The sequence below is a fragment of the Neoarius graeffei genome, chromosome 23 (genome assembly GCF_027579695.1).
Source record: "Neoarius graeffei isolate fNeoGra1 chromosome 23, fNeoGra1.pri, whole genome shotgun sequence".
NCBI classification, from domain to species: Eukaryota; Metazoa; Chordata; class Actinopteri; order Siluriformes; family Ariidae; genus Neoarius; species Neoarius graeffei.
The window spans coordinates 32,326,627-32,351,964 of record NC_083591.1 but is presented as its reverse complement, the minus strand read 5'-3'; the positions used below and the strand labels follow the sequence as shown (position 1 = coordinate 32,351,964).

At 39.1% G+C, this 25,338-nt stretch overlaps 1 protein-coding gene and 3 non-coding genes across 4 annotated transcripts; 1 reads left to right on the top strand and 3 right to left on the bottom strand.

Moving 5' to 3' along the window:
- Positions 1-118: 118 nt before the first annotated feature.
- Positions 119-192, bottom strand: trnai-aau (transfer RNA isoleucine (anticodon AAU)). The gene has a single exon. It is a non-coding gene; the product is annotated as a tRNA-Ile (tRNA).
- Positions 193-925: 733 nt separating this feature from the next.
- Positions 926-997, top strand: trnaw-cca (transfer RNA tryptophan (anticodon CCA)). Its single transcript has one exon. It is a non-coding gene; the product is annotated as a tRNA-Trp (tRNA).
- A 1,901-nt stretch (positions 998-2,898) lies between these two features.
- Positions 2,899-2,970, bottom strand: trnap-agg (transfer RNA proline (anticodon AGG)). Its single transcript has one exon. It is a non-coding gene; the product is annotated as a tRNA-Pro (tRNA).
- Positions 2,971-12,148: 9,178 nt separating this feature from the next.
- snorc (secondary ossification center associated regulator of chondrocyte maturation) lies at positions 12,149-24,387 on the bottom strand. Its single transcript, XM_060905316.1, has 3 exons — positions 24,303-24,387; positions 14,290-14,469; positions 12,149-12,258 (listed from the first exon to the last, which is right to left on the bottom strand). The coding sequence occupies exons 1-3, from the start codon at positions 24,385-24,387 to the stop codon at positions 12,149-12,151; spliced, it is 375 nt and encodes a 124-aa protein (XP_060761299.1).
- Positions 24,388-25,338: the final 951 nt, after the last annotated feature.

Below are 25,338 nucleotides of genomic sequence, written 5' to 3'. Positions count from 1 at the left end.
TGGTTAAAGTTTAATCTTAATTTCCCTGAGGAAACCCTCCCGAAGGGATCAATAAAGGTTAATCAAGTCTAAAGTCGTTAAGACGATTTTCCTGTAAAGGCGAAGACATGAAAACGTTTGGCCCGTACGGGGATCGAACCCGCGACCTTGGCGTTATTAGCACCACGCTCTAACCAACTGAGCTAACCGGCCACGTTTAAAATTATGTATATCAATGTAATAGAACATAAAATTACATTCTAGCTGTATTTATTTCTACTGACAAAAGTAAAATTTAACACATTTCTAAAAAATAATTTATTTTGGTTTAAATCCAACATCGACTACAGTAGCGGAGCGAGCGCTCAGAAGGAAGACTGGTAGGAACAAAAAATAAATAATGAATCTTCAACAGTATCAAGTATCTTACAGTGTAATATTCAGCTCTTGACATGAAATAATGTCACAGTGAAATCCGCAGGGAGGATGAAGTTAGTCTTGAAGTAATAAAAGTGAGTAACCTTTTCTAGCTCCTCACTGTCATTGCTATTTTGTCTGCCTTCTGGATTAAAAGTACCGGTGTTTTGAAAACATGTAGTTTGTTGTGCCATGAGCAAACATCACTTCTATCTATAATAAATAATTTATTTAAGAAAATAAAATTAGAAACTGTATATTTATATAAATAATATAAATATAAATTTATATATTTATATTATTTATATTCTAAGGGCAAATCTTCCTTCTTCATAACCCTTCATTTCTAATTTGACGTAAATGATCACGATGAAGAATAAATATGCAAATTAGTCTATGACGCAATCTAGCTATCTTTTGTATGCTTGATTTCATTTCTTTAGAAAGTTCGTCACGCTCTAATGGAAAACAGGAAACAGAGACAGGGAAACAGAGGGAGATATGAGATCCACGTACATATGCTGATATAGACCTCGTGGCGCAACGGTAGCGCGTCTGACTCCAGATCAGAAGGTTGCGTGTTCAAATCACGTCGGGGTCATTTGTTTTCACTTTGGCCTGACGATCGTCGGTTATCCATCTCGAGCGATGACGACTGTTTCATTCGGTTGCGCAGAAGTACAGATGGGCCAAGAGGCCCGCACTAGACTTATTCTCCTTTCCTAATGAAGCACCTTGTACAGTGAGGTAAAACAAATGATGTGCCCCCATTGTGTTGTCTCTCTGGACCTCCAGACCTCATGCCAAGTGGTGCACAAAAGTGCCACAGACCTGACGGGTATGGAAGTTGCCCTGCAGTGACAACGGGCTTGCCAAGTGATGCCATTTCAGTGGTTCTTCCGCATGCCATCAGGTGGTGTGCCATTGACCCTGTCGGGTTCATCTGCCACATTGCACCAAAAAGCACCCTGCTGCCTTATTGGTGACTTTATTCATCACACACTTGTGAATTCCTCTCTGCATTTAACCCATCTGAAGCAGTGAACACACACATGAGCAACAAGCACACACACATACCCAGAGCAGTAGGCAGCCATGCTAACAGCGCCCGGGGAGCAGTTACTCACTCAAGGGCACCTCCCCCCAAGGCCATACCAGTTAACCTAACCGCATGTCTTTGGACTATGGGGGGAAACGGAGCACCTGGAGGAAACCCACGCAGACACGGGGAGAACATGCAGAAAACACAGAAAGGCCCCCGCCGGCTGCTGGGCTCGAACCCAGAACCTTGAGGCGACCATGCTAACCACTTACACCACCATGCCATGTACTATTTGACACATAGCTGGAACCCAGGCAGGTGCTACCACTCCATTTCAGAGCAGACTTGGGAGCAATGGTGATTAAGGGGCAACTCCACTTTCCCCAATACTCAAGTCCTCCTGGACCTAAGACTAACCACTGGTTGCAGTTTCAATTCATACCCAGGACTGGTCAGTGAAAATATGACAAAAGACACATTTAGATTAGACAGGAACAAATTATCTCTTGTTAGGTAGCATTTCATAAGGACTGGTTTGTTGACTATGCCATCTGATAATTAATGTCTGATTATTTTCATCTCATCTCATCTCATTATCTCTAGCCACTTTATCCTGTTCTACAGGGTCACAGGCAAGCTGGAGCCTATCCCAGCTGACTACGGGCAAAAGGCGGGGTACACACTGGACAAGTCGGCAGATCATCGCAGGGCTGACACAGAGACAAACAACCATTCACACCTACGGTCAATTTAGAGTCACCAGTTAACCTAACCTGCATGTCTTTGGACTGTGGGGGAAACCGGAGCACCCGGAGGAAACCCACGCGGACAAGGGGAAAACATGCAAACTCCATACAGAAAGGCCCTTGCCGGCCACGGGGCTCAAACCCGGACCTTCTTGCTGTGAGGCGACAGTGCTAACCACTACACTACCGATTATTTTGGTATCCGAAAATCTGTAAAAACAGGTGACTGTCAAGATTTTCACAACCTATGGGCAATGACGAAATTACAAATCTGAGCAATAATGACGCTTCAAGGGTGGCACGGTGGTGTAGTGGTTAGCACTGTCGCCACAGCAAGAAGGTCCTGGGTTTGCGGCTGGCGAGAGCCTTTCTGTGTGGAGTTTGCATGTTTTCCCTGTGTCTGCGTGCGTTTCCCCCACAGTCCAAAAATATGCAGGTTAGGCTAATTGGTGGCTTGAAGTTGACCGTGAGTGTGAATGGTTGTTTGTCTCTGTGTCAGCCCTGCGATAACCTGGCGACTTGTCCAGGGTGTACCCAGCCTCTCGCCCATAGTCAGCTGGGATAGGCTCCAGCTTGCCTGTGACCCTGTAGAACAGGATAAGTGGCTACAAATAATGGATGGAAGGATGATGCTTCAGATGATTTTCAAATAATTGTTTTCTGTATTTACAATTTTTCCCTATAAAATAGTTTAATTTAGCACGTTAAAACATAGGGCTCGTCCGGGATTTGAACCCGGGACCTCTCGCACCCTAAGCGAGAATCATACCCCTAGACCAACGAGCCGACACACGCAACCCAGCGCGCAAAATGCTCTTACAGCAAGCTCTTTATGTCCTGTAATAAAATGCATTGAGGATTCTTCTTTAAACTGCTGTGTTCCTTGTGCTTGACGGTCGCTAAACATTTTGTTTTTTTATTAGATCAAGTCAGAAATCGTAATACATACATCAACATACATGGAGTACAAAAATACAAAAAATAAATCACAAAAAGGAATGCAAATCTGCAAGCACGCAGAGAGTCCTGTCTGCTTTCTGGCTGTATAGTCCCATTAAAGTGTTCAGATTGCATTTAAAAATGAAATCAAATCCTATGATTGAGGGTTTCCCTCCCCCCACTTACATTTGTGGATGTGGAATTTTCCTAACAGGATAAGAAGATTTATGCTGAAAATGTGATTTTTACAAAATGCTTCTTTCTCAAAAAAACAACCAAACATCTTTTTGATGAAGTGTAACACTGCAGGACCATAAAACACCACACATGTTCTCTACTTCAGTCCAGAAGTAGCTTGTGTAAACGCATTCGTAAAATAAATGGGAAATAGTTTCAGTCATATTCTCACAGAAAACACAGGAGTCTGAAGTATCTCTAAATTTTTTTAACAAAGAGTTGGTAGGATAGAACTATTATTATTATAATATATATAATATAGTATAAAATAATACTAGTATTATTTTATAGTATATTTCTTTTACTTTGTTATTTAATATAAAATCATTGACACAACACCAGACCCCGTCCCAATGGATTCCGTCAAAGATGCCGTCCCAATAGCTTTTGCAACGTGGAATAGCAGGCAGCTGCACTATTCGTCTTAACTATCTATTATTGCATTTTGTATTTTTTATGCTAACACCATTCAGTGATATCTCACTCTGTAGAGTAGACTGCTCGCAGGGAGCTTGAGGGCCTAGTATTCTAAGAAAACCGTCAGGAAGTGCAGCAAACACAATACTGTATTCTCTAGGTTGTATTGGGATGGCAAATTTGTTTAAGAATTCAATATCTCATTATTCTCATTATCTGTAGCCACTTTATCCTGTTCTACAGGGTCGCAGGCAAGCTGGAGCCTATCCCAGCTGACTAGAGGCAAAAGGCGGGGTACACCCTGGACAAGTCGCCAGGTCATCACAGGGCTGACACAGACAACCATTCACACTCACAGTCAATTTAGTGTCACCAGTTAACCTAACCTGCATGTCTTTGGGGGAAACTGGAGCACCCGGAGGAAACCCACACAGACAACATGCAAACTCCACACAAAAAGGCCCTCACCAGCCACAGGGCTCGAACCCAGACCTTCTTGCTGTAAGGCAACAGCGCTAACCACTACACCACCGTGCTGCCCAAGAACTTAATATATGTAAGAAATTGGCCTTCATTATTAATCAATTGAGAAATAAATAAAATGTTATTGGAGACCCACTCTTCAAAGTACATAGATTTGTTTTTAAAAGTGATAAGTTTATTATTCCAAATTAAATGTTTGTGTGGTGAAAAATGATGTTTGTAAGTCAGAAGCCAACAAAGGAGAGCCTGTTTATGAAAGTTAGATAACTTAATAGGGAGTTTATCAACCTGAAAATTGCAACTAAGCAAAAGTTCTATGCCACTGACTTTCTGGAAAATAAGATTTGGTAAAAGGTACCATAACTTGTTTTTGTTTTTTATATAATCTTTAATCCAGTTCACTTTGAAAATTGTATTGGACGAATGAAAGTCAAGAGCATTTAACCCTCCCTGATCACACAGGCTACCTAGAACTTGTTTGTTTAAATAATGAGGTTATTGCTCCAAATAAAATTGAATGAAGTAGCATCTATTTCTTTAATAATAGATTTTGGGATGTCAAGAACTCTAGCGGGGTAAACTACAGACTTACAAACTTGCCTGCTTGTGAACAGGCAAGGCAGGCAACTGCTTGGGGCCCCCTAGGGCAGGGCCCCCCCCCGAAAGTCAGGGCCCGAGGGCTTATTTATTTTGTTTTTAATTGTTTTTATTGTTCTTTACCATTGTATTTTCACATTTGGAATTTAAAAACTTTGGTTTCATACATTTTTCATTGGTGTCAGATTATTTATAACATATTGGTGATGAACACTGGTCAGAAGGGCCCCCTGGAAATTTTTGCTTGGGGCCACAACAGACTCTAGAATCGCCTCTGGTAAACTAAATGAGATAAACCTTCTGCTTTAGAAAGTAAAATGCGGCCTTTGATAGAAAGGTAACCATAGGTTAAATCAGCGTTTCTCAACCTTTTTTCAGTCACGGCACCCTTCAGAAGTATGCAAAGTCTCAAGGCACCCCCATATAAAATATACGCAGTCACGCTGACCCCGGCAGTGACATTGTGACATGGGAAAGGGGGGCGTGAGACAAATTTTGATGATGCATGAGGCGGCGATGATCTGCATTAGTGTAACTATCGTTTTTTGGAATTTTAATTCATTTTATTTATTTCAATGTTAGAATATATAATTTTTTGACGGCACCCCGGTTGAGAAAGAATGGGTTAAATCTTCTTTTGATTTTAGGGAAGGGGTTAAAGTTACATTTCACTCTTCCTGACTGATCTTTGCAAATGTCAATACCCAGATAGGTCACTCTGTCTGACACTGGAATACCTTCAAGTTCAGTTAGAGATGTCATCTTTTAGAGGGAAGAGAACACATTTTTTTAGATTTAAATGCAAGCCTGGTATATTTGAAAATTCCTTGATACATTCAGTTACCTTTTTGACCTGCATTTCATCTTTGAGAAAGATAGCTGTGTCATCAGCTAACTGACAGCATTTTATTTCTCTTCCTGAAATGCTGATAGCCTGAAAGGAGTCATTAGATAAATGCAGAGCCAAAATTTGCAGAACTGAAATGAACAAGAATGGTGCTGCAGGGTCTCCCTGCTTTATTCCTCTAGAATAGATATGTTAAATCTGTGAGTGGTACGTCCTGGAAGTTTCACTGAACTATTACAATCAATCACTATATAAAGTTTGTATTGCCCTTTTAAAAGCTAAACATTTTATAAATGTGACTATACTTGTTCACACCAAACACAGCGCGCGCGTCATAATCCGCTCTCGCCGTCAAATCAGGGTCGCTCTGTGACGTCATGAAATGGGCGGTGACAAGGTCGTTCAGAATGCTTCGTCTTGCAAACTTTATTTAAAAGAGCTGCAAAGCAAACACACGTCAACCGGCAGATCTTAATAAAATAATAAAAGTACAACGATTTAGGTAATTAAATTGATAAAAGTATTTTAAAAATTAAGAATACCATGAGGGAGACAATATTCTTCGTTTGCAACCACGTGAAACGAAAGAGAAAGATACCACTGTATAAGAGAAAAACTGAAATAATTATAGTTATAAAAGAGCGGTTCAAAAAAAATGATCAGAGACTGGACTGGAAAAGAAAAAAAAATAACAATATGAAAGGGAAAAAAAGTCAGGAGATACTTTTCTTGGGACAAATTTGATCGGATATGACGGTTTAACACACAATGCACGCGGTGTGAGTGGTAAGATGGCGGCCAGATGGCTTCACTCGTCTTAAACACACACACACAAATGTAATTGCAGCAAAAGGTGGCTCTACACAGTATTGACTTTTGGGGGGTGAATACCTGTGCACACTCCAGATTTCTGTTGTTTTTTTATCTTAATTATTGTTTGTGTCACAATAAAAAATTTCCACCTTTAAAGTGGTAGGCATGTTGGGTAAATCAAATGGTGCTGACCCACCAAATGCATTGCATTTATTAAACTGATACTTTCCAATGTAAATACTTATGAGGTAGAACAACTCCAGTCTGATTTATTTTCTGAGATAGTAAATGCTTTATTATCCAAATTCATTAGGCCTCTGCAATGGATAATTATTAGCAGTATTAATAACATTATTATGCAAAATTAATATGCATTAATTTATTTCCATATGATAAACAATTGTAGTGTAATGTTGGGTCGTGGCGGCGCGATGGTGTAGTGGTTAGTGCTGTCGCCTCACAGCAAGAAGGTCCTGGGTTCGAGCCCCGTGGCCGGCCAGTGAGGGCCTTTCTGTGTGGAGTTTGCATGTTCTCCCCGTGTCCGCGTGGGTTTCCTCCGGGTGCTCCGGTTTCCCCCACAGTCCAAAGACATGCAGGTTAGGTTAACTGGTGACTCTAAATTGACCGTAGGTGTGAATGTGAGTGCGAATGGTGGTCTGTGTCTATGTGTCAGCCCTGTGATGACCTGGCGACTTGTCCAGGGTGTACCCCGCCTTTCGCCCGTAGTCAGCTGGGATAGGCTCAAGCTTGCCTGCGACCCTGTAGAACAGGATAAAGCGGCTAGAGATAACGAGATGAGATGTTGGGTCGCAACTTGTTGTCCAACTTAAAACATGGGTCCTGAAGCAAAACCAACCTGGTGATAAGCTGGTATTGAAGTCAAAATTCTGATATTGTGACAACATTGGGCCAATGTTAAAGGTAATTGAAAGTTTGTTGACTGTTGTCCAGTGTTGACCCAAAGTTGGCACTCAACAAAATGGCTGACACTGAGCCAGTATTTGCCCACTGTCAGCTTACTAGCTGGGGTGTAGTTTGTTACTTTTTCTCAGTAGCTTTTTGTATACCTAGTTACATTATCAAAATGATAGTTCGGCTGTAGTTTAGCTATTTTAAATTATGAGTTGCAACTGCAAAGTAGCTTCCTCAAAACTAGATTTTGGATGGCTCTACTTATGAAATATTCCATAGTTTATGCCTATAATCTGCATAATATGATAAAGAAGGTTACAGACTTATGATGCATAATTTCAGACCAATTTAGTTTTCATCCTGTCAAGAAATTCCACTTTAAACTTTGGTTTCATGATGCTATTATAGATATCAGTAACTATTTTGATGCCTCTGGTTATAAAATATTCCATAGTTTATATATCAATAATAGACATAATATGGTCATGGAGGGACGCTAATACAGTTTCTCTAGTTTAAAGCCTGCCCAGCAGGTGATGCTATGTTCATTCGGCTACTAACTGGAGAGACAGGAGATTATTATATTATATTATTAGAATATATTACGGTCACACCACTGTTTACACATGAATCAAAAGTCTCAAAGGTCAATTAAACTATTAGGTGCAGCACAATAAAGAAAGAATAATGCAAACAACTCACAGCATGTTAAATACAAATACATGTAGAAATATAAACCAGTCAAGAAGTAAAACATGCAAAACTAATCTATACACCTTATTGCTTATGGCAAATAAATATGCACAAAGATACTTTGTATATGTTGTTCAGTTATTTAGCTTGTGGGGTGACCTGTTATTCATTAACCTTATCGCCTGCCAGGGAAACCATTTCTTCGTCAGTTATTACATGTCTACCAGAAGATAGTGGTGTAATGAGGTGTCTGCAGGCTCTCTGATAATCCTCCTGGTCCTTTCAGGCTCCATGGAGAGAAATTTACTTGCAGTGATGGGTATTATGTAGAAGTAATCGAATGGTATACATGAACATTCCAGTTTTCAAAGCTGTAATAGAGTGTACTTACTCTATATAAAGTAAAGGACAAATATGCTGTACACATTCCTTATAAAAATGCACACATTTCAGTGATTACACTGTGGAAGCACCACATGCAAACTACTTTTCAAAAACCTTTCACCCTTGGAAAGACATGGAGCAGTGCACAGCCAGGCTTTAGGAGTTGGCTACATCATGATGTTGGACATTTCCATACATGTCAACCTATACAGATTGTCCAGAAATTATATGGATTTTAGCTCATTTCAAGGGCGTACGGGCGTATAAACAAAGTCTTACGGATTTTCAGTATTTTCTGACCTAAATTTATTTTGTGTATCTTACTTGAACATCGTCAGCTGATCGTCGCAAAAACGTACAAAAGCTCGATTTATAGACAAAGAACAGTGTGTATGCAGGGGCAGATAACCCAGACTATGTGAAACCGGATGTTTATTCCTCAAGCCTCGTGCAGTATCACGACTGCGAGACTTCGCTCGTTCAGGCCATGCGCACGATCTGCATTTAAACGCGCCAAACGGTCGTTCGAACGATTTTCTCATTGTGTAGAGCGACATTGTTTACACCTGAGAGATTTTGAATAGCATCTGCTGAGTGAAAGAATGGGAACACCAAGAAAGAAAATGAGATACGGCGGGCGGTATCTTCCTGAATGGAAGGAGACATTTAATGGTGTCATTGTTCAGGCGAAAAATGAGGAGTACGCGCACTGCACAGTTTGTGTGCGAGATATAAAAGCTGCGGCGTCTGGAGTTTACGACGTGAGGGAACACATGAGGTCCAAACTACATCAGCGAAATTTGCACCAGAAACAGAATCAGCCGCAAATGACGATGTTTGCAAAGCCTAAGACCGATGATCAACCAACAAGTGTAATAAGAGCAGAAGTTACGATATGTAATTTTATTGCTCAGCACAATTTGCCGCTAGCCATTGCGGACCACCTGACAGAACTGTTGCCGCGAATTTGCACGGACAGTATGATTGCGAAATCTATCAGCTGTAGGCGCACCAAAACAACGCAAATAATCAAAAAGAGCTTAGCCCCCGAAGCTACACTACCGATCATCCAGCACTGCCGGACGTCGCCATTTTCCTTGATGATCGATGAATCCAATGACAAAAAGACGGACAAGCGACTGGCCGTTTTGGTGCGGATCTTCGACATAAACAGAGAGGCGAAGTCAAGAATCATAGACATGCCCGTGTGCAATATCGGCACGGGCGAGGCGATTTTCGACATGCTGGACGAAGTTCTCAGGTAAGTTATATTTACTTATTTATTAAGTTTGGTGCGATTCGAAGGCTAAAAGGGTGATTCTCATGAAGACCTTCACATTACCATAAAGTTTTTCACCTCATTTCAGTATTTTTTCAAGTTGAGAGCCTAAAATAGAGTGTGAACTTTACAATGTTGATCTTTTTTTAATGGAAAAATATTTTAATAGAATTTTATTCTTATTTGAGGCTTACATGATCCAGAATAATTCTCATCACCATTACAGTAAATGATGAAGCTAGATCATGAGTTAAAAACATTTTTTGACAATTTATTTCATATTTCCACAAAATATCCCATTAAATGAACAGCACAGTCCATGACAATTACTTTATATATTTTTTTACATTTATTTATTGCCCTCACAGTGCATGGTAATGAGAATATTGAGTAACGGTAATGAGATACTCTTGGCTAATTTCACAAATAACCTGAAATGCTAGCAACCTATAACTTTGCCACATGTTAGAGCCTTATATTGTGATAATAATCATAAAATAATATATATTTTTTATTTTTAAAAGTAATGAGTATTAAACCATAACGGTAATGATAATAGACAGTGTAACTGAGGACAGATTTAGCAACATTAACATAAATATCACAAAGTAAGAGAAGAGTGAGCAACTGACCTTGTCTCCATTTTGAATCTTGTATCTGAAGTGATGCATCATGGGATAGCTGATCAATTTAAAGGTACGGTGTACTTTTTATAGGGGGGTGAAATCATGAAACGGTAATGAGAAACATTTGGTACGGACACAGTTATTTTGTTTAAAATCAAGTACCTTTTTTTGTTCAACACAAAAAATATTAATATTATGCATAAATATAGATGTTTTAAAATAACTTTACACTGTATTATTTTTTATATAATTAGGAATTTTTATATGATTTAAAGTAAACATTAAAAAAAGGGATGCGGACACATAACGGTAATGAGAATTTCCATAGATTTTTTGTTTAATTGATATAAAAATTAGTTTATATGATGATGAAAACCATTTGTCCATACAGTGCTCCCTATTTTCTTTACACAAAATATCAGAGTTTATGTGAATTAAGTATTGATTTTGGAAAATGCGTCCTGGACATGTTCACTGCAGCTTCATGAGAATCACCCATAAGGATTTTATGTTGATTTTATGGATTTCTTCCTCTACAGGTGGACGCCCAAAGGGGTTGACATGTATGCATTTCCTCCACATGTTGAATAATCCAACCATGCATCAGTGATAAACTGAAGAGATCTGACAACTCTGCAGAAATGGATGAAACAGTTGAGGGGAAATAAAACAGCAGCTGTTAAAGTTTCCTGCAGAGTGAACAGCTAATGCTGTGATAACAGTAATGGAACCATAACCCAGATTAAAGGTTTGGTTTTATTTATATCTTTTCATTTTGTTACTATAAAGCAGACATTTTAAAACAGTGGTGTGAAGAGTTAATGAGAGTAATAATCAAAACAAATAATGGATTATGAAATTCAGTGAATAATTCATGATGACTGATCAAGTTTCTGTCTGACTTTCTTTCTGAAACATGAAAACAGACATTTTTGTGCTAATGAATATAGTGTTAATCTAAATATGAGTATAGACATCTATCAATAATTCTAGCAACATAAGCTGATTATAACCATAGCATTACATAGGTAATCTTTAATTGTAACTAACTGTTAACAATTTGTCTGTAACCAAATGCACATTTGCTAAAATAAAATAAAAAAATGCATTGATTCTGTTCTGCATAGTACATTTTCTCCTATTTTATTTGAACACACACACACACACACACACACCACTTCAAAGTTTTGAGATCATTATATGTGTGTGTTAGATGTGTACTGTTTCTTTACAAATGTAGGCAGTTGAACATGTAGGCATCTGCTTATATTCCACAGTCTAGTGTGTTCTCATTTAATATCACAGTGACATTTGTAAAGAGGAAAGCCATTGAAAATCATGTAATATAGAATATAAGATGAGTTTTAGTGTCTTATCTATCACTGTAATGCACATTTCAGAAAACAGAAAACAAAAACATTGTAAGTGTATGATCAAAGATCAGTGAACGTTATAAAGTTAAATGTAGAAAATCTACTAGCTTGTGCTCAAAAACCTGGAATACCTTTTAGATTTAAGAGAAATGAAGTGACTATCAAGTGAAAATAGCCTCAATTTATATGTTGGTTGTAACAGTTTCCACAAATGAATGGGCCACATCACCACTCATGCCAACTGCTAGGGACCTGCCAAGTTTGAAAGTTGAAGAAGACAACAAAGATATATTTAAACAAAACAAAAAAAGCTGTGTGTGTGTGTGAGAGAGAGAGAGAGGTATAATCAGGTGGTCATCCTGTTCTAAGAAGCAATGAATTTTCTGAGTGTGATAACGACGAGGGCAAGGAGAACAGAGGCGCCAAGGAACACAGCGATGACAATGGCTGTGATGGCACCTGGGCCAAGGACACCTGTAAAACATAAAAAAACATGCCTCAGATTCCAAGCATATGGGGTCAGATTGCTTCTTGATTAGTAGCTAAGAGAGAAGGAAGCTGCAGAAATTCTTCTGCATCATTTACAACACGACTCGCCCACTCCATTACACAGTCACAGCAGTACTTTCAGCAAGAGACTCCAAAAGACCACCAAAGAGCAATACTGAACTACACAGGAGATCTTTCTGTAGGGAGGAATTCTCTAAAACCTAAATGCTGCTCACTCTTAAAGGGTACCCACAGCAAAAAATAAACATAGGCTAGAAATATTACACATTTTGCACAAATGCATTGTGATACCCTATAGTCACACTGTCTCGCATAAAGCAGTACTTTAAAATTCATTGGTATTCCTGCTCACTCAAGGGTGCATCCATACTGCCAGTGTCAAAGGTCAGCATGACATGGTATTGTTGATAGCTTTCCTGTATATTGATTGGCTCATTGCTCCCGACACCACAATGTAACAAGATGTGCAAAACATTGTTGAAAAACAGTGTAAAGCCTACCCTTATCAAAAAGAAGTATACTTAAGTAAAGTATATTTCCTTAAGTATACTTTTGTGTACCAAGTATACTGATATCAATGTACTTACAGTATACTTGTAAGTAAACTAATCTAATACTTCTTGAGACTAAATTGGCCCACTTTTAGTTTATAAAAAGTATACTTTAAGTCTAAGAGAAGCAAACTGAGTATACAACTAGTATTTTTTATTTTGTACTGCAAGTATACCACAAATAAACTTCTATACTAATAGTTTACTAGTTCTATACTTGTAGTCCACGCTTTAGTTTACAAAAGCATACTTCATAGTATACTGGAAATATACTATGAGTTTACTTGTTTTCCAAATTTGTTGGCAAATAAAATAAGATAAATATTTATCTGTCTCTTTGTGGGTTAATAACACTATGTACATAAAAGATAAGTTTAAGTTCCAACACTGTTTACTCTTAAGCTATTCCACCCCAGAGCCGACCACAAAATTATGGTACATGTAGGTTTAAAAGATGGGATTTAAAAACACACTGCTGTATATCACAAAGAAGCCAATATGTGTGAAAAAAAGAAAGTATTTTATAGGCTACTATCAAAAGGATAAGCACAACTACAGGGCAAATACATTTAAACATAAGGCACAAATATTTTAATACTTTATTACACGTTTGTTAAGTATATCTTGATCAAAAGTTTAAGTATAAGCTTAATATACTTAGACTTTTCTATATACTTTTCAGTATAAGCCAAGTAGACTTATGTATAACTTTATTAAGTATATCTCTGATAAGTAAATAAAAAGTAAACTGAAAGCATACTCTCTTATTTTTAGTTTAAAGGAAGTATACTAGAAGCACACTTGAATAAACTTCTTTTTTGTAAGGGCATGGTTGCAAAAATAATAAACATGATAATAAGAACAAGCATTTTTTCTGTGTTCCATTGCCAACAACCTAGCAACATAAACGACTTGCTAAACAGTGGCTACACAACTTGGGAACAGGTAACACCTTAGAAATGCTCTCCTTTGGTAGAAATTCTGTTGTTTGCAAGGACCATTTTGAGCCCAATTGCTTTGAAAGGAATCTACAGGCCGAACTCTTGGGCTACACAGGTTGCGTTAGACTCAAACCCAATGCTGGGCCAACAATATTCCAACACTGTCCACAGAAAAGGGATTCAGGTCACACAAGCCAATTAGCTAGAATAGTACAGACATTCAAAGCTTTGAGGAAGAACATCATATGGGTGTGAAGATAAGCTGTCCACAAACATTTGGCCAGATAATGCACATTAAATAATTCATTTGGTCTCATTTTTACAACTAATATCTAAAGTTAGAAATAACTTATGGGGCATTTTATAGGAGTAAAGGTTTTGTGCTGTTTGGATCACTGTAAGTATGATGTTTTTAATGTTTCTAATACAGAGCGTAGGGAATAAGTGACTGGAGCTTTAAAACTGGCCATACCACCCACTTCCTGTGTGAAGAGTGACTGTACCTTCCTCCTCCGTCATCACGGTGTCCAGGTTGTCAGTGTAATCTATGGTGAAGGTGGGTTGTGTCAGATCCTGAGTTGGGTCTTTAGTTGTGACGCCCTGGCCTGCATCTGTTCCATCATCTCCGGACTGCGTGCCCTGGTTATCGCTATGTAGCGTGGGAGAAGCCTCAGCCACAGTTTCTATGGAATCACAAATTTTGCAATCAGTTGGCTAGCTCCCTTGCATTATTTCAATTAAACAGTGAACATGTACACACACACACACACACACACACACAGTTGAAGTTAAATTGAACAAACATTTTTTAGATTAACAAATAGTAACTGGTAATGTGTTGCTATTTTTATTTAAATCATTCTTTCAAGTCTTTGTGTGTCTTGATCTATGTTATACCACTACTGTATTTTCTACTCTGATTGGTTGGAAGCTGTTATTTTCTACTGTATTAGCACTGTTGCCTCACAGCAAGAAGGTTTTGGGTTCGAGCCCAGTGGCCAACGGGGCCTTTCTGTGTGGAGTTTGCACGTTCTCCCCGTGTCTGCATGGGTTTCTTCCAGGTGCTCTGGTTTCCCCCACAGTTCAAAGACATGTAGTTAGGTTAACATGGGGCGGCCAATTACCTGAGGTTGAGCAAGGGCACCTAACCCCCAACTGCTCCCTGGGCACTGTAGCATCGCTGCCCACTGCTCTGGGAATGTGTGCGCGCTCATTGCTCACTTGTGTGTGCATGTTCACTGCTTCAGGTGGGTTAAAATTCACTGCGTGCTTAAGTCTGTGCTTGAGTGCAAGTGTGACAAAGACTTCTTGGCTTGGCTTTTTCTTCTTCTCTATAACAGCATGGCTTGGACACTAGCTCATGTCCACTAGTTCTAATGTGTTATAATTTCTATTAGTATAAATACACAGGTGATTATAGAAAATCACGTGTGCTGATTGGTCAAGAAATTTGGACTGTTTCTTGATAATTCACCTCGAGCGACTTGGCAAGTTGGGGGACGATCACTTTGTCACTGTATGTGAGGAAGAATTACAAATTATGAAAGAAAATGCTGTTCCTAAAAACACTAAAGATACTATAAAGTTTGGTTTAAAACTATTCAAAGGTGGAATTGTAATTTATTCTATCAATTTCAAAACAAAGCATTTTATTTGACTTAGCATATATAAGTGACAAGTCTGCACCACACCGTTATTACATTTGCATGCCACTTTTGAAGTTTTAAAAAAATATATATAATTTAAAAAAAAAAAATCACCTGTGTATTTATACTAAACAATTATCCAATTATATTATCAGTGAATATTGGTGAATAGTAACCTAACTAAGTCAAAGTTATTATTCACTTCATCTTTGATGAATTGTATGAGAAAATGTAATTGTTGGTATAGTGAAGTTTTCTCTATTGAAATGTACATTTAGCATTTTTGTAGTGGTCAGAAGTAGAAGCTTTCTGACAATGAAAGTCTTTAGAACAGGATTTGCAGTTTCTCTGTAACTTGATGTTCCACAAAATGGAATTATAAAAATGGTTTCTGTCATTCTTTAATACATCAAAATAGTTTGCTTCGGAAAAAAAAAATTGCAGGTTGTTCTGGCATTGATTATTTTCCCATAACAGCATGGCCCATTGTGTTTTATTCCTTACTTATTTAAGTTGCATAAATGTTCTTTTGTTTTTATCTCAGCGTTCTATATTCGTGACTTAGTTTTATGTTCAGTAGGATCATCACCTGAATAAATAATATCTTGCTATAATTACCTGGGAGGATGACTATGGAAATTATGGCACCCAATTTCAATGTGGTCTGGGGATGAAGGTGTAATGGTGGTATGAGGCAGTGATCAGTAGCCTGAAGTTACTCATTCAAGTAGTAAGCTTTAAACTGAAAAGCACACCCTGCAACGGTTCCTGTTCCCTACACATTGTTTTAGGTTGAACTCAATGAGATTTTCTGAAATATTCTGCCATCAAGTTAATTTGTTACCCATATTTAATTTGTATGCGATTCCTGTCAGGTTAGCGACATTGTTAGCTAGTTAGCTACAAATAACTGTGACAGTTATGAACATCTAAGAATATGACATGAAAAAAATCCTCCTAGAAATGTTAGATTGGCGCATGACTGCATCTAGCTAACATTAGTAGTGTCCACTGAGTATAAACAAAAACTAAGTAAAAATGTTTGGGGAGCATTTTGGTGCAGTGGTTAGTGCTGTGGCCTCACAGCAAGAAGGTTCCGGGTTCCAGCCTAACAGTCGACTGGGGCCTTTCTGTATGGAGTTCGTATGTTTTCATCATGCCTGCATGGGTTTACTTCGGGTGCTCCGCTTTTCTCCCATAGTCCAAAGACATGCAGAGTAGGTCAACTGACCACTAGGCCCACAGTTGTGAATGCGAGTGTAAATGGCTGTTTGATTCTTTGCTAGCCCTGTGATAGATTGGCAACTTGTCCAGGGTGTACCCTACCTCTTGCCTGAAGTCAGCTGCAGTTGGCTCCATCTCATCTATGACCCTCAGTTGGACAAGTGGTATAGGCAATAGATGAATGGACTGGGAATAGTACTAATATCTGTTTGACTAACGATATATGAAAACAAACACATGACAATATATGGTTTTAATGGCATTCCCACTCACTGCTACTTTTATTTCCATAGACAGACTCAGTCACACATCCATATTTCCTTATAAGAACTTGGACACACTTTCTGTGGTCTATAGACACATATTGGCTTAATGAATTCTGGGATGTTGAGAATATGATGAACTTGGAATTTAAACTCGTCAAGCCTGGAAAAATCTACATAATGGCAATTTTTCCAGCCTAACAAGGTTTTTGCTGTAAAGTCTTGTTTGCCTGAGCATAAGATGTAGGACGGAATGTTGTAGGTGGTGGTAAGTGTTAGTCACACATTGCTTTGATTATGCCAGGATAACAGCTGAAAAATGAAAAAATGAATGAGTGCCTTTGTGGAAAATTAAACGTGAGGACATAGAAGAAGAAAAAGGGCAGAATAACTAGTGAAATAGTTGTTCGGCCTTCTGCTCATCCACTCTCTTTTTTCCCTTCTTTTTCTTTTGAGTCCTCACGTCTCTTGCTTGCATTCCTCAGGTCATGGCATGGACACACCATGTGACTTTTCACACCTATGCACTAGCCATGGAAACCTGACCCCAGTTCCTGTGGCACTGATTCCCAGAGTCCTAAAAAAAAATCCCACTGAGGAGAGAGGTACTGACCTTATCTACAAAGGACACCATATAGCCAGAATAGAAGATTTTTTTTTCTTTTTTTTTTCAGGGCAGAAGACAGCCTTTAGGAGGTTTGTAGTTCAAATACAACTTGTAAATCCAGGCATTTAGGCATGGAAGACAAACTCAACTAACTTAACTAGGGATTTCAAAACACAAACATCCCAGGAAACTTTCCAAATTCTCTCAAGAAAACATTTGAAAGTAGGTATTTCTTATTATCACCTAAAACCACAATCTCTACGGTCACAGTTCATTGTAAAACTCTTCTCGTAACATTAAAAATAAACGGATGGTTACGATGCAGAGCAAGTGCGCATGTGCCGATGAGCAGCACACACTTTTTTGTATGTTTACTTGTGCTGATGAAGCGTCTCTTGTTGGAGCGCCATCAATGCTCCCCTTCACGCTGGGCCACAAAAGGGTACTTGTATGAACTGGAGAAGCAGCAAGTAACAGCCCCAAAACATGGTGTGCGTACTGAAGGCTACACAAACTCATTTATGAGGCCACATATGGAAAAGCTAGCAGTTTGTGGCTTCAGTTGTGATTTCGCATTTTCAGTAAATGTGAGCTGTGTATCAACTCAGCAAAAGTTATAGTGTGACAAAATCAGAGAGCATCACCTCAGACATACTGAAAAAAAGTAATCTAAATATCACGTTCCAAGACATGTTAAAAGGTAAACCAAGCTAGACATAGTCTAGAACCTAGCCTAGCTTTGTAGCACTCTACCTTTCTAACTGAAGTAATCTAACTGTTTTGTGTCATATAGATGATGCCCAGCTGAAGTCCAAGCACGAATTGAGAATCACAGATAAATTTACTGCAGTTTTGGGTGTTTATCTTGAAATGTGTTGGTGGCAAAATCAGAATGATCTACAATAGCCTCGCCTAAAAGCCTATTAATGCTACAGTACTCATCACATCCCTCACAGCTCACAAAACAAATGAATGAATTTATACATACAAATGTTTGCCATAGTCCTAATTACAGTGCTGTAAAGACCACTAACTGCTAGGAGCTTATAATCAGAAACTAGCACCACTGTAGCTGTGCTCTTCTTCTATTCACTCCATGTAAGCTGATTTAAAACATGGAAGATGTGCAATTAAATATTTAACAAAATATTACAATGTTTAATATACAGTAATATGCAAATCTGGGCGGCACGGTGGTGTAGTGGTTAGCGCTGTCGCCTCACAGCAAGAAGGTCCGGGTTCAAGCCCCGTGGCCAGCGAGGGCCTTTCTGTGTGGAGTTTGCATGTTCTCCCCGTGTCCGCGTGGGTTTCCTCCCGGTGCTCCGGTTTCCCCCACAGTCCAAAGACATGCAGGTTAGGTTAACTGGTGACTCTAAATTGACCGTAGGTGTGAATGGTTGTCTGTGTCTATGTGTCAGCCCTGTGATGACCTGGCGACTTGTCCAGGGTGTACCCCGCCTTTCGCCCGTAGTCAGCTGGTATAGGCTCCAGCTTGCCTGTGACCCTGTAGAACAGGATAAAGTGGCTAGAGATGATATGAATATGCATATCTATTGGATAATCTAACTTGGATACTGTAGCACCTAAAAACTGCTGCTGTAATCATAGACTGTCCTGTTCTCATCCCAGGATATTATTCATAATATGTTCATATGAGCATCCTTTCAACACACTCATTACTGTTTAAATTCACAGTATACAGTTGTAAAAGAGTAATTATTTATAATCTCACTAACCGACGTCACCCAGAGGAGGACGGGTTTTTGTATCTGGTTCTTTTCAATGTTTCTTCCTTTCCTTGCCACCATCGCCTCTGGCTTGTTCATTAGGGATCAAAATCTACACCTGGATTTTTGTAAAACTGCTTAACAAAAGCTGTTGTTAAAAGGTGCTATAAAAATTAAAAATGTACAATTCCATTAATTGATCATTATTAGAACTGTTACACCCAAATGGCACCATGTTTGAATGTTTTATAACAGATTGCTTTGTGCACAAGGGCATTGTCATGCTGGAACAAGTTTGGGATTCTTAGTTGCAGTTGATGGAAAGTGTACCTTCGCATACAAAGACATCCTATAAAACTGTGCACCTCCAACTTTGTGGCAACAGTTTGAGGAAAGCCCACAAACTGTTGTGGGTTGTGATGGTCAGGTGTCCACAATCCTTTGGCCAAACAGAGCATTTCTTAAGTATTTATTAAGTAATTTCATGCTGACTATAATTGTTCTAATTGTAAAAGAGATTTAAACTTGTAGGATAAATCATGAAATATACTAAATATGTTTAACGACTGAAGTCGGAGTCTAAAATAGGAGAGTAATTATGTCCTCATCTCACCAAAGAGCAAGAAAATTGGTTTGGCATCTCTAAACACAGCCAGACAGCAAACAGGAACTATTTTCCTCCTTTTATAAGGGGAGAGGTCTGGTCACACAGAAGGAGTGCAGTTTTCCAGAATATGGCTTGCTGTAATGTAGAGTGAACTTCAGGCAGCATACCTCATCCAGAATGAAGAGTGTTTTCACCATGGACTAGATAGACCTCTAACTAGTACACAGTACTGGACTCAGTCACAACGGGATTCATTTGTAAAATCTGCATTTGTAGATAGATATAATATATAATGTACCAAGTCTATATAAAAAATACATGAGAATTCCAAATGATACTAGCTTGTGTGGTGTTGAGTGAATGATTTGTAGTAAATGAATATACTTGTAGGATTCATGTAACTGGGTCATCTAATATCTTGGCCATTTATATACAAACCATGTTAGGGAGCAAAATTAAGTTCATTACTTCATAATTTAGAGTTCATAGGCGTTTCTTGGTCAGCTGTGTATTGCTGGATTTGTAATTCAGAGCTGAAGGTTAATACATGAAATAAACAGCCAAAGAACATGCCAACTATTTAATCCTCCTTTTATTATTATTAAAGAAACATGAATTCAGTGGTGAAATCAGCACACACATGGTAAATCAGAGAAGAGCCAAAAAAAAAAAAAGCCTTCATCTCATCTCATTATCTCTAGCCGCTTTATCCTGTTCTACAGGGTCACAGGCAAGCTGGAGCCTATCCCAGCTGACTACGGGCAAAAGGCGGGGTACACCCTGGACAAGTCGCCAGGTCATCACAGGGCTGACACAGACAACCATTCACACTCACACCTACGGTCAATTTAGAGTCACCAGTTAACCTAACCTGCATGTCTTTGGACTGTGGGGGAAACCAGAACACCCGGAGGAAACCCATGCGGACACGGGGAGAACATGCAAACTCCGCACAGAAAGGCCCTCGCCGGCCACGGGACTCGAACCCGGACCTTCTTGCCGTGAGGCGACAGCGCTAACCACTACACCACCGTGCCGCCCAATAAATAGATATGAACAATATAGAAATAGGGAATGCCAAAACCAAGAAAACAGCTGCGCGATCAGTTTATCATCAAATCAAAAACACTGGGAATCATGAACTTCACCTATTGTTGGCCATAAAGTTCATATTTAATTACATTTGGTCTCTTCAAATTGTATGATTATGTAACAGTTTACAGTAGACCCAAAACACAACTCAAACTGAAAATGTTGTTCTTCACTTTCAGCTTGATTAAATATTTGTTATGACATGATGTAGCTTTTGCCTCCCTCATAGCAAGGTGCAAAATCTAGTCGATAAAATCTCCCCTTACTTTCCATGGCTTAAATACTTGACGGCTCTTTTAAAATGATTGGAAATTAAGTTTACAGTGGGGCAAAAAAGTATTTAGTCAGTCACCAATTGTGCAAGTTCTCCCACTTAAAAAGATGAGAGAGGCCTGTAATTTTCATCATAGGTATACCTCAACTATGAGAGACAGAATGAGAAAAAAAATCCAGAAAATCACAATGTCTGATTTTTAAAGAATTTATTTGCAAATTATGGTGGAAAATAAGTATTTGGTCAATAACAAAAGTTCATCTCAATACTTTGTTATATACCCTTTGTTGGCAATGACAGAGGTCAAACGTTTTCTGCAAGTCTTCACAAGGTTTTCACACACTGTTGCTGGTATTTTGGCCCATTCCTCCATGCAGATCTCCTCTAGAGCAGTGATGTTTTGGGGCTGTCGCTGGGCAACACGGACTTTCAACTCCCTCCAAAGATTTTCCATGGGGTTGAGATCTGGAGACTGGCTAGGCCACTCCAGGACCTTGAAATGCTTCTTACGAAGCTACTCCTTCGTTGCCCGGGCGGTGTGTTTGGGATCATTGTCATGCTGAAAGACCCAGCCACGTTTCCTCTTCAATGCCCTTGCTGATGGAAGGAGGTTTTCACTCAAAATCTCACGATACATGGCCCCATTCATTCTTTCCTTTACACGGATCAGTCGTCCTGGTCCCTTTGCAGAGAAACAGCCCCAAAGCATGATGTTTCCACCCCCATGCTTCACAGTAGGTATGGTGTTCTTCGGATGCAACTCAGCATTCTTTCTCTTCCAAACATGACAAGTTGCGTTTTTACCAAAAAGTTCTATTTTGGTTTCATCTGACCATATGACATTCTCCCAATCCTCTTCTGGATCATCCAAATGCCCTCTAGCAAACTTCAGATGGGCCTGGACATGTACTGGCTTAAACAGGGGGCACTGCAGGATTTGAGTCCCTGGTGGCGTAGTGTGTTACTGATGGTAGCCTTTGTTACTTTGGTCCCAGCTCTCTGCAGGTCATTCACTAGGTCCCCCCGTGCAGTTCTGGGATTTTTGCTCACCGTTCTTGTGATCATTTTGACCCCACGGGTTGAGATCTTGCGTGGAGCCCCAGATCGAGGGAGATTATCAGTGGTCTTGTATGTCTTCCATTTTCTAATAATTGCTCCCACAGTTGATTTCTTCACACCAAGCTGCTTACCTATTGCGGATTCAGTCTTCCCAGCCTGGTGCAGGTCTACAATTTTGTTTCTGGTGTCCTTTGACAGCTCTTTGGTCTTGGCCATAGTGGAGTTTGGAGTGTGACTGTTTGAGGTTGTGGACAGGTGTCTTTTATACTGATAACGAGTTCAAACAGGTGCCATTAATACAGGTAACGAGTGGAGGATAGAGCCTCTTAAAGAAGTTGTTACAGGTCTGTGAAAGCCAGAAATCTGGCTTGTTTGTAGGTGACCAAATGCTTATTTTACCGAGGAATTTACCAATTAATTCATTAAAAATCCTACAATTTGATTTCCTGGATTCTTTCCCCCCATTCTGTCTCTCATAGTTGAAGTGTATCTATGATGAAAATTACAGGCCTCTCTCATCTTTTTAAGTGGGAGAACTTGCACAATTGGTGGCTGACTAAATACTTTTTTGCCCCACTGTATTTCATAAGAGCCAACATGCAGTTTCGATCTTTAGTGGAAGGCGTTCAGTCAGTAGGCATGAAGGCCTTGCCATATCTTCCCTCTGACTGAACCTCAGCACCAGCTTTTGAGTTACTGCATTATTTTGACAAAACTGTTCAGGTCCAATATGTTGTCAAATCCCTTGTGCCAAGGATTGGGACAAAGTTTTGAGTTGTGGCTTACTGATAAGATTGCATACTTAGATTGTGTTTCATATATCTGTTAAACTTTACCTTATGAAGATACTCTGTAGTCTAAACTGTCTTTGGCATGGTGTGTGAGGTAAGCAGCTTGTTCTGTACTATTAATTAAAAAGATTCATTGATTACAAAACTGGTCAGAAGAAAAGTATGACTGATGATGCTCAGGTTACTGGGTCAGTTGTTAAATAACGTTTTCAGAAAAAGAACCAGTTATATACACCAGTTATGAGAGACTTTCATGCCATGATGCATACAAGAAATTATATCACTATTTACGGTGCTGTAAAACAATATCGGTTTTACAGTCGAACCGGTCAATGTTTTTCATTTCGTAACAAAAGATGACTAAACATTGATTAAACCCAATATCCCCCCCGTTTGTGACAATGACCGTTAAAATCATGCACCTTACACAACATGGTGCAGATGCAATACTTTTTTTTTTACTATCAAATCACCACATTGGTTGTTTTACTTTTGGGAATTTTCCACAACTTGACACTCATACCATACTTGTGTACTTAACCTGTGTACTCTCGTCTTGGTGCATCAGGACTGATGGGTTGCTTTTCCAGAGTGTCTAACAAACCCATTCTTTGTTTCATGTAAAAAGTGCTGATGTGTGAAAGAAACTGCCAATTTACTTAGCGTAATGGCAAGAATCCGCTAAATAATATAGGACATAAAATCAATTTATAAAATGTTTATGCACGTGTGCGAGTCCCTGTCTACAATAAAACAAAGTTCTTTGATATATTTTCTTATCTTTATGCTCAACCCTTATACCTCATTTTCAAATGCAAATCTTACAAGAAAGTTCCTGAATCTTTAAGAATTTCCCATGCTGCTTATCAAAACTTGAAATCAGTCAGCACCAGTCATAAAAAAGCAAGTTTTGCCTCTCAAAATGGAACCACAGAAACGGCTAAATATACTCAGATGAAGAGTCGATCACATAAGGGTTCAGTGAAATTCAGCAGGTAATTTTAATTAGGAAAAATAATAAATTTTTTTTTTACCTCACTCAGAACCTGGACGATTTAGACTAATTTACAGAAGACACGACAGTCTGTCCCAACACTTGCTAGACATTTCATTTATTCCCATTTACATTACGCTCAATCTGCATAATTCAAGCAAAGCCTATTTATTAAAAGTGAGGAAAAGGATTCTAGACTTACTGCAAATATGGAAAGAAGGGACATCCTTACCTGTATGTACAAAAGCCACACAGAGGGCAAAAACTGTGAGGAAGACAAATCTGGACTCGGTGCTGAAGCTTCTGTAAAAGGCCATGTCTGTACCGTTCACCAGGCGTCTTACTACTAATTCCAGACCAAGGGCTCAATGTAGAAGAGGTAGTGTGAGAGAGTGGAGGAGCTGTAAGGTGACAAGGTGGGAAAAGGAGGGGTGCACTTACCAGACAGAGTGGACACTGTCAGCATCTCCACCTACAGCCATTTCATGCATATTCTGTCAAGTTTAAAATCCAATTTGTCTTTCGTCAAGTAGTGACACTAGATATTTAAGATATTTCAGTCTCAAATTTTGCAGCCTCTTGATAAACATCAAACAGTGAATAATACACAAGTTAGATTTCAGTTTGTCAAGAACCATTAACATACCTGTTGAGAACGCTTTTAGTCTTGCGCCCTTACAAAACATGAATCTAACAATCATGTTTTGCTTCATCTTTTGTTAATTTCATGACACAGACCCATCTTGGAAGGAAAGGTATTCTTTATCCCTACAGCTTAAGACCAGCCATGTAGCTACCTCGTCTGGGACGGAGTCCACCAGGGGCTGAGGTATCATTTTCGGTGGGGTTGGTTAGCAACATTATGGGAAAATGGCTGGACCAATCTTCATGAAACTTTCAGGATAGATGGACATTGGTCTCAAATAGAACCTACAATATTCTGAGGATCATCTGGTCATGGTCACCAAAAAGGTCAAAGTAATTTTTTTTGTGATATCTTCCTTCATATTCATCATATTTGCTTCAAACCAATTCCAAAATGTTTATCTTTCAATTCTGCTTTCATTGACATGCTGCATGATAAGGTATCGCTCATAGTTTTCTTAGCAGTTGGGGGTCAAGGTCATTGCTAAAATTTGCATATTTTCCATTATAACTTGAAAATGGTTAGAGATAGAGAGATGTTCATCATTATCAACATACAGGAAGTCATATATGGGCTTTCATTTGGCACCATGACCTTGTTTGTTTGTGTGCGTGTCTCTCTG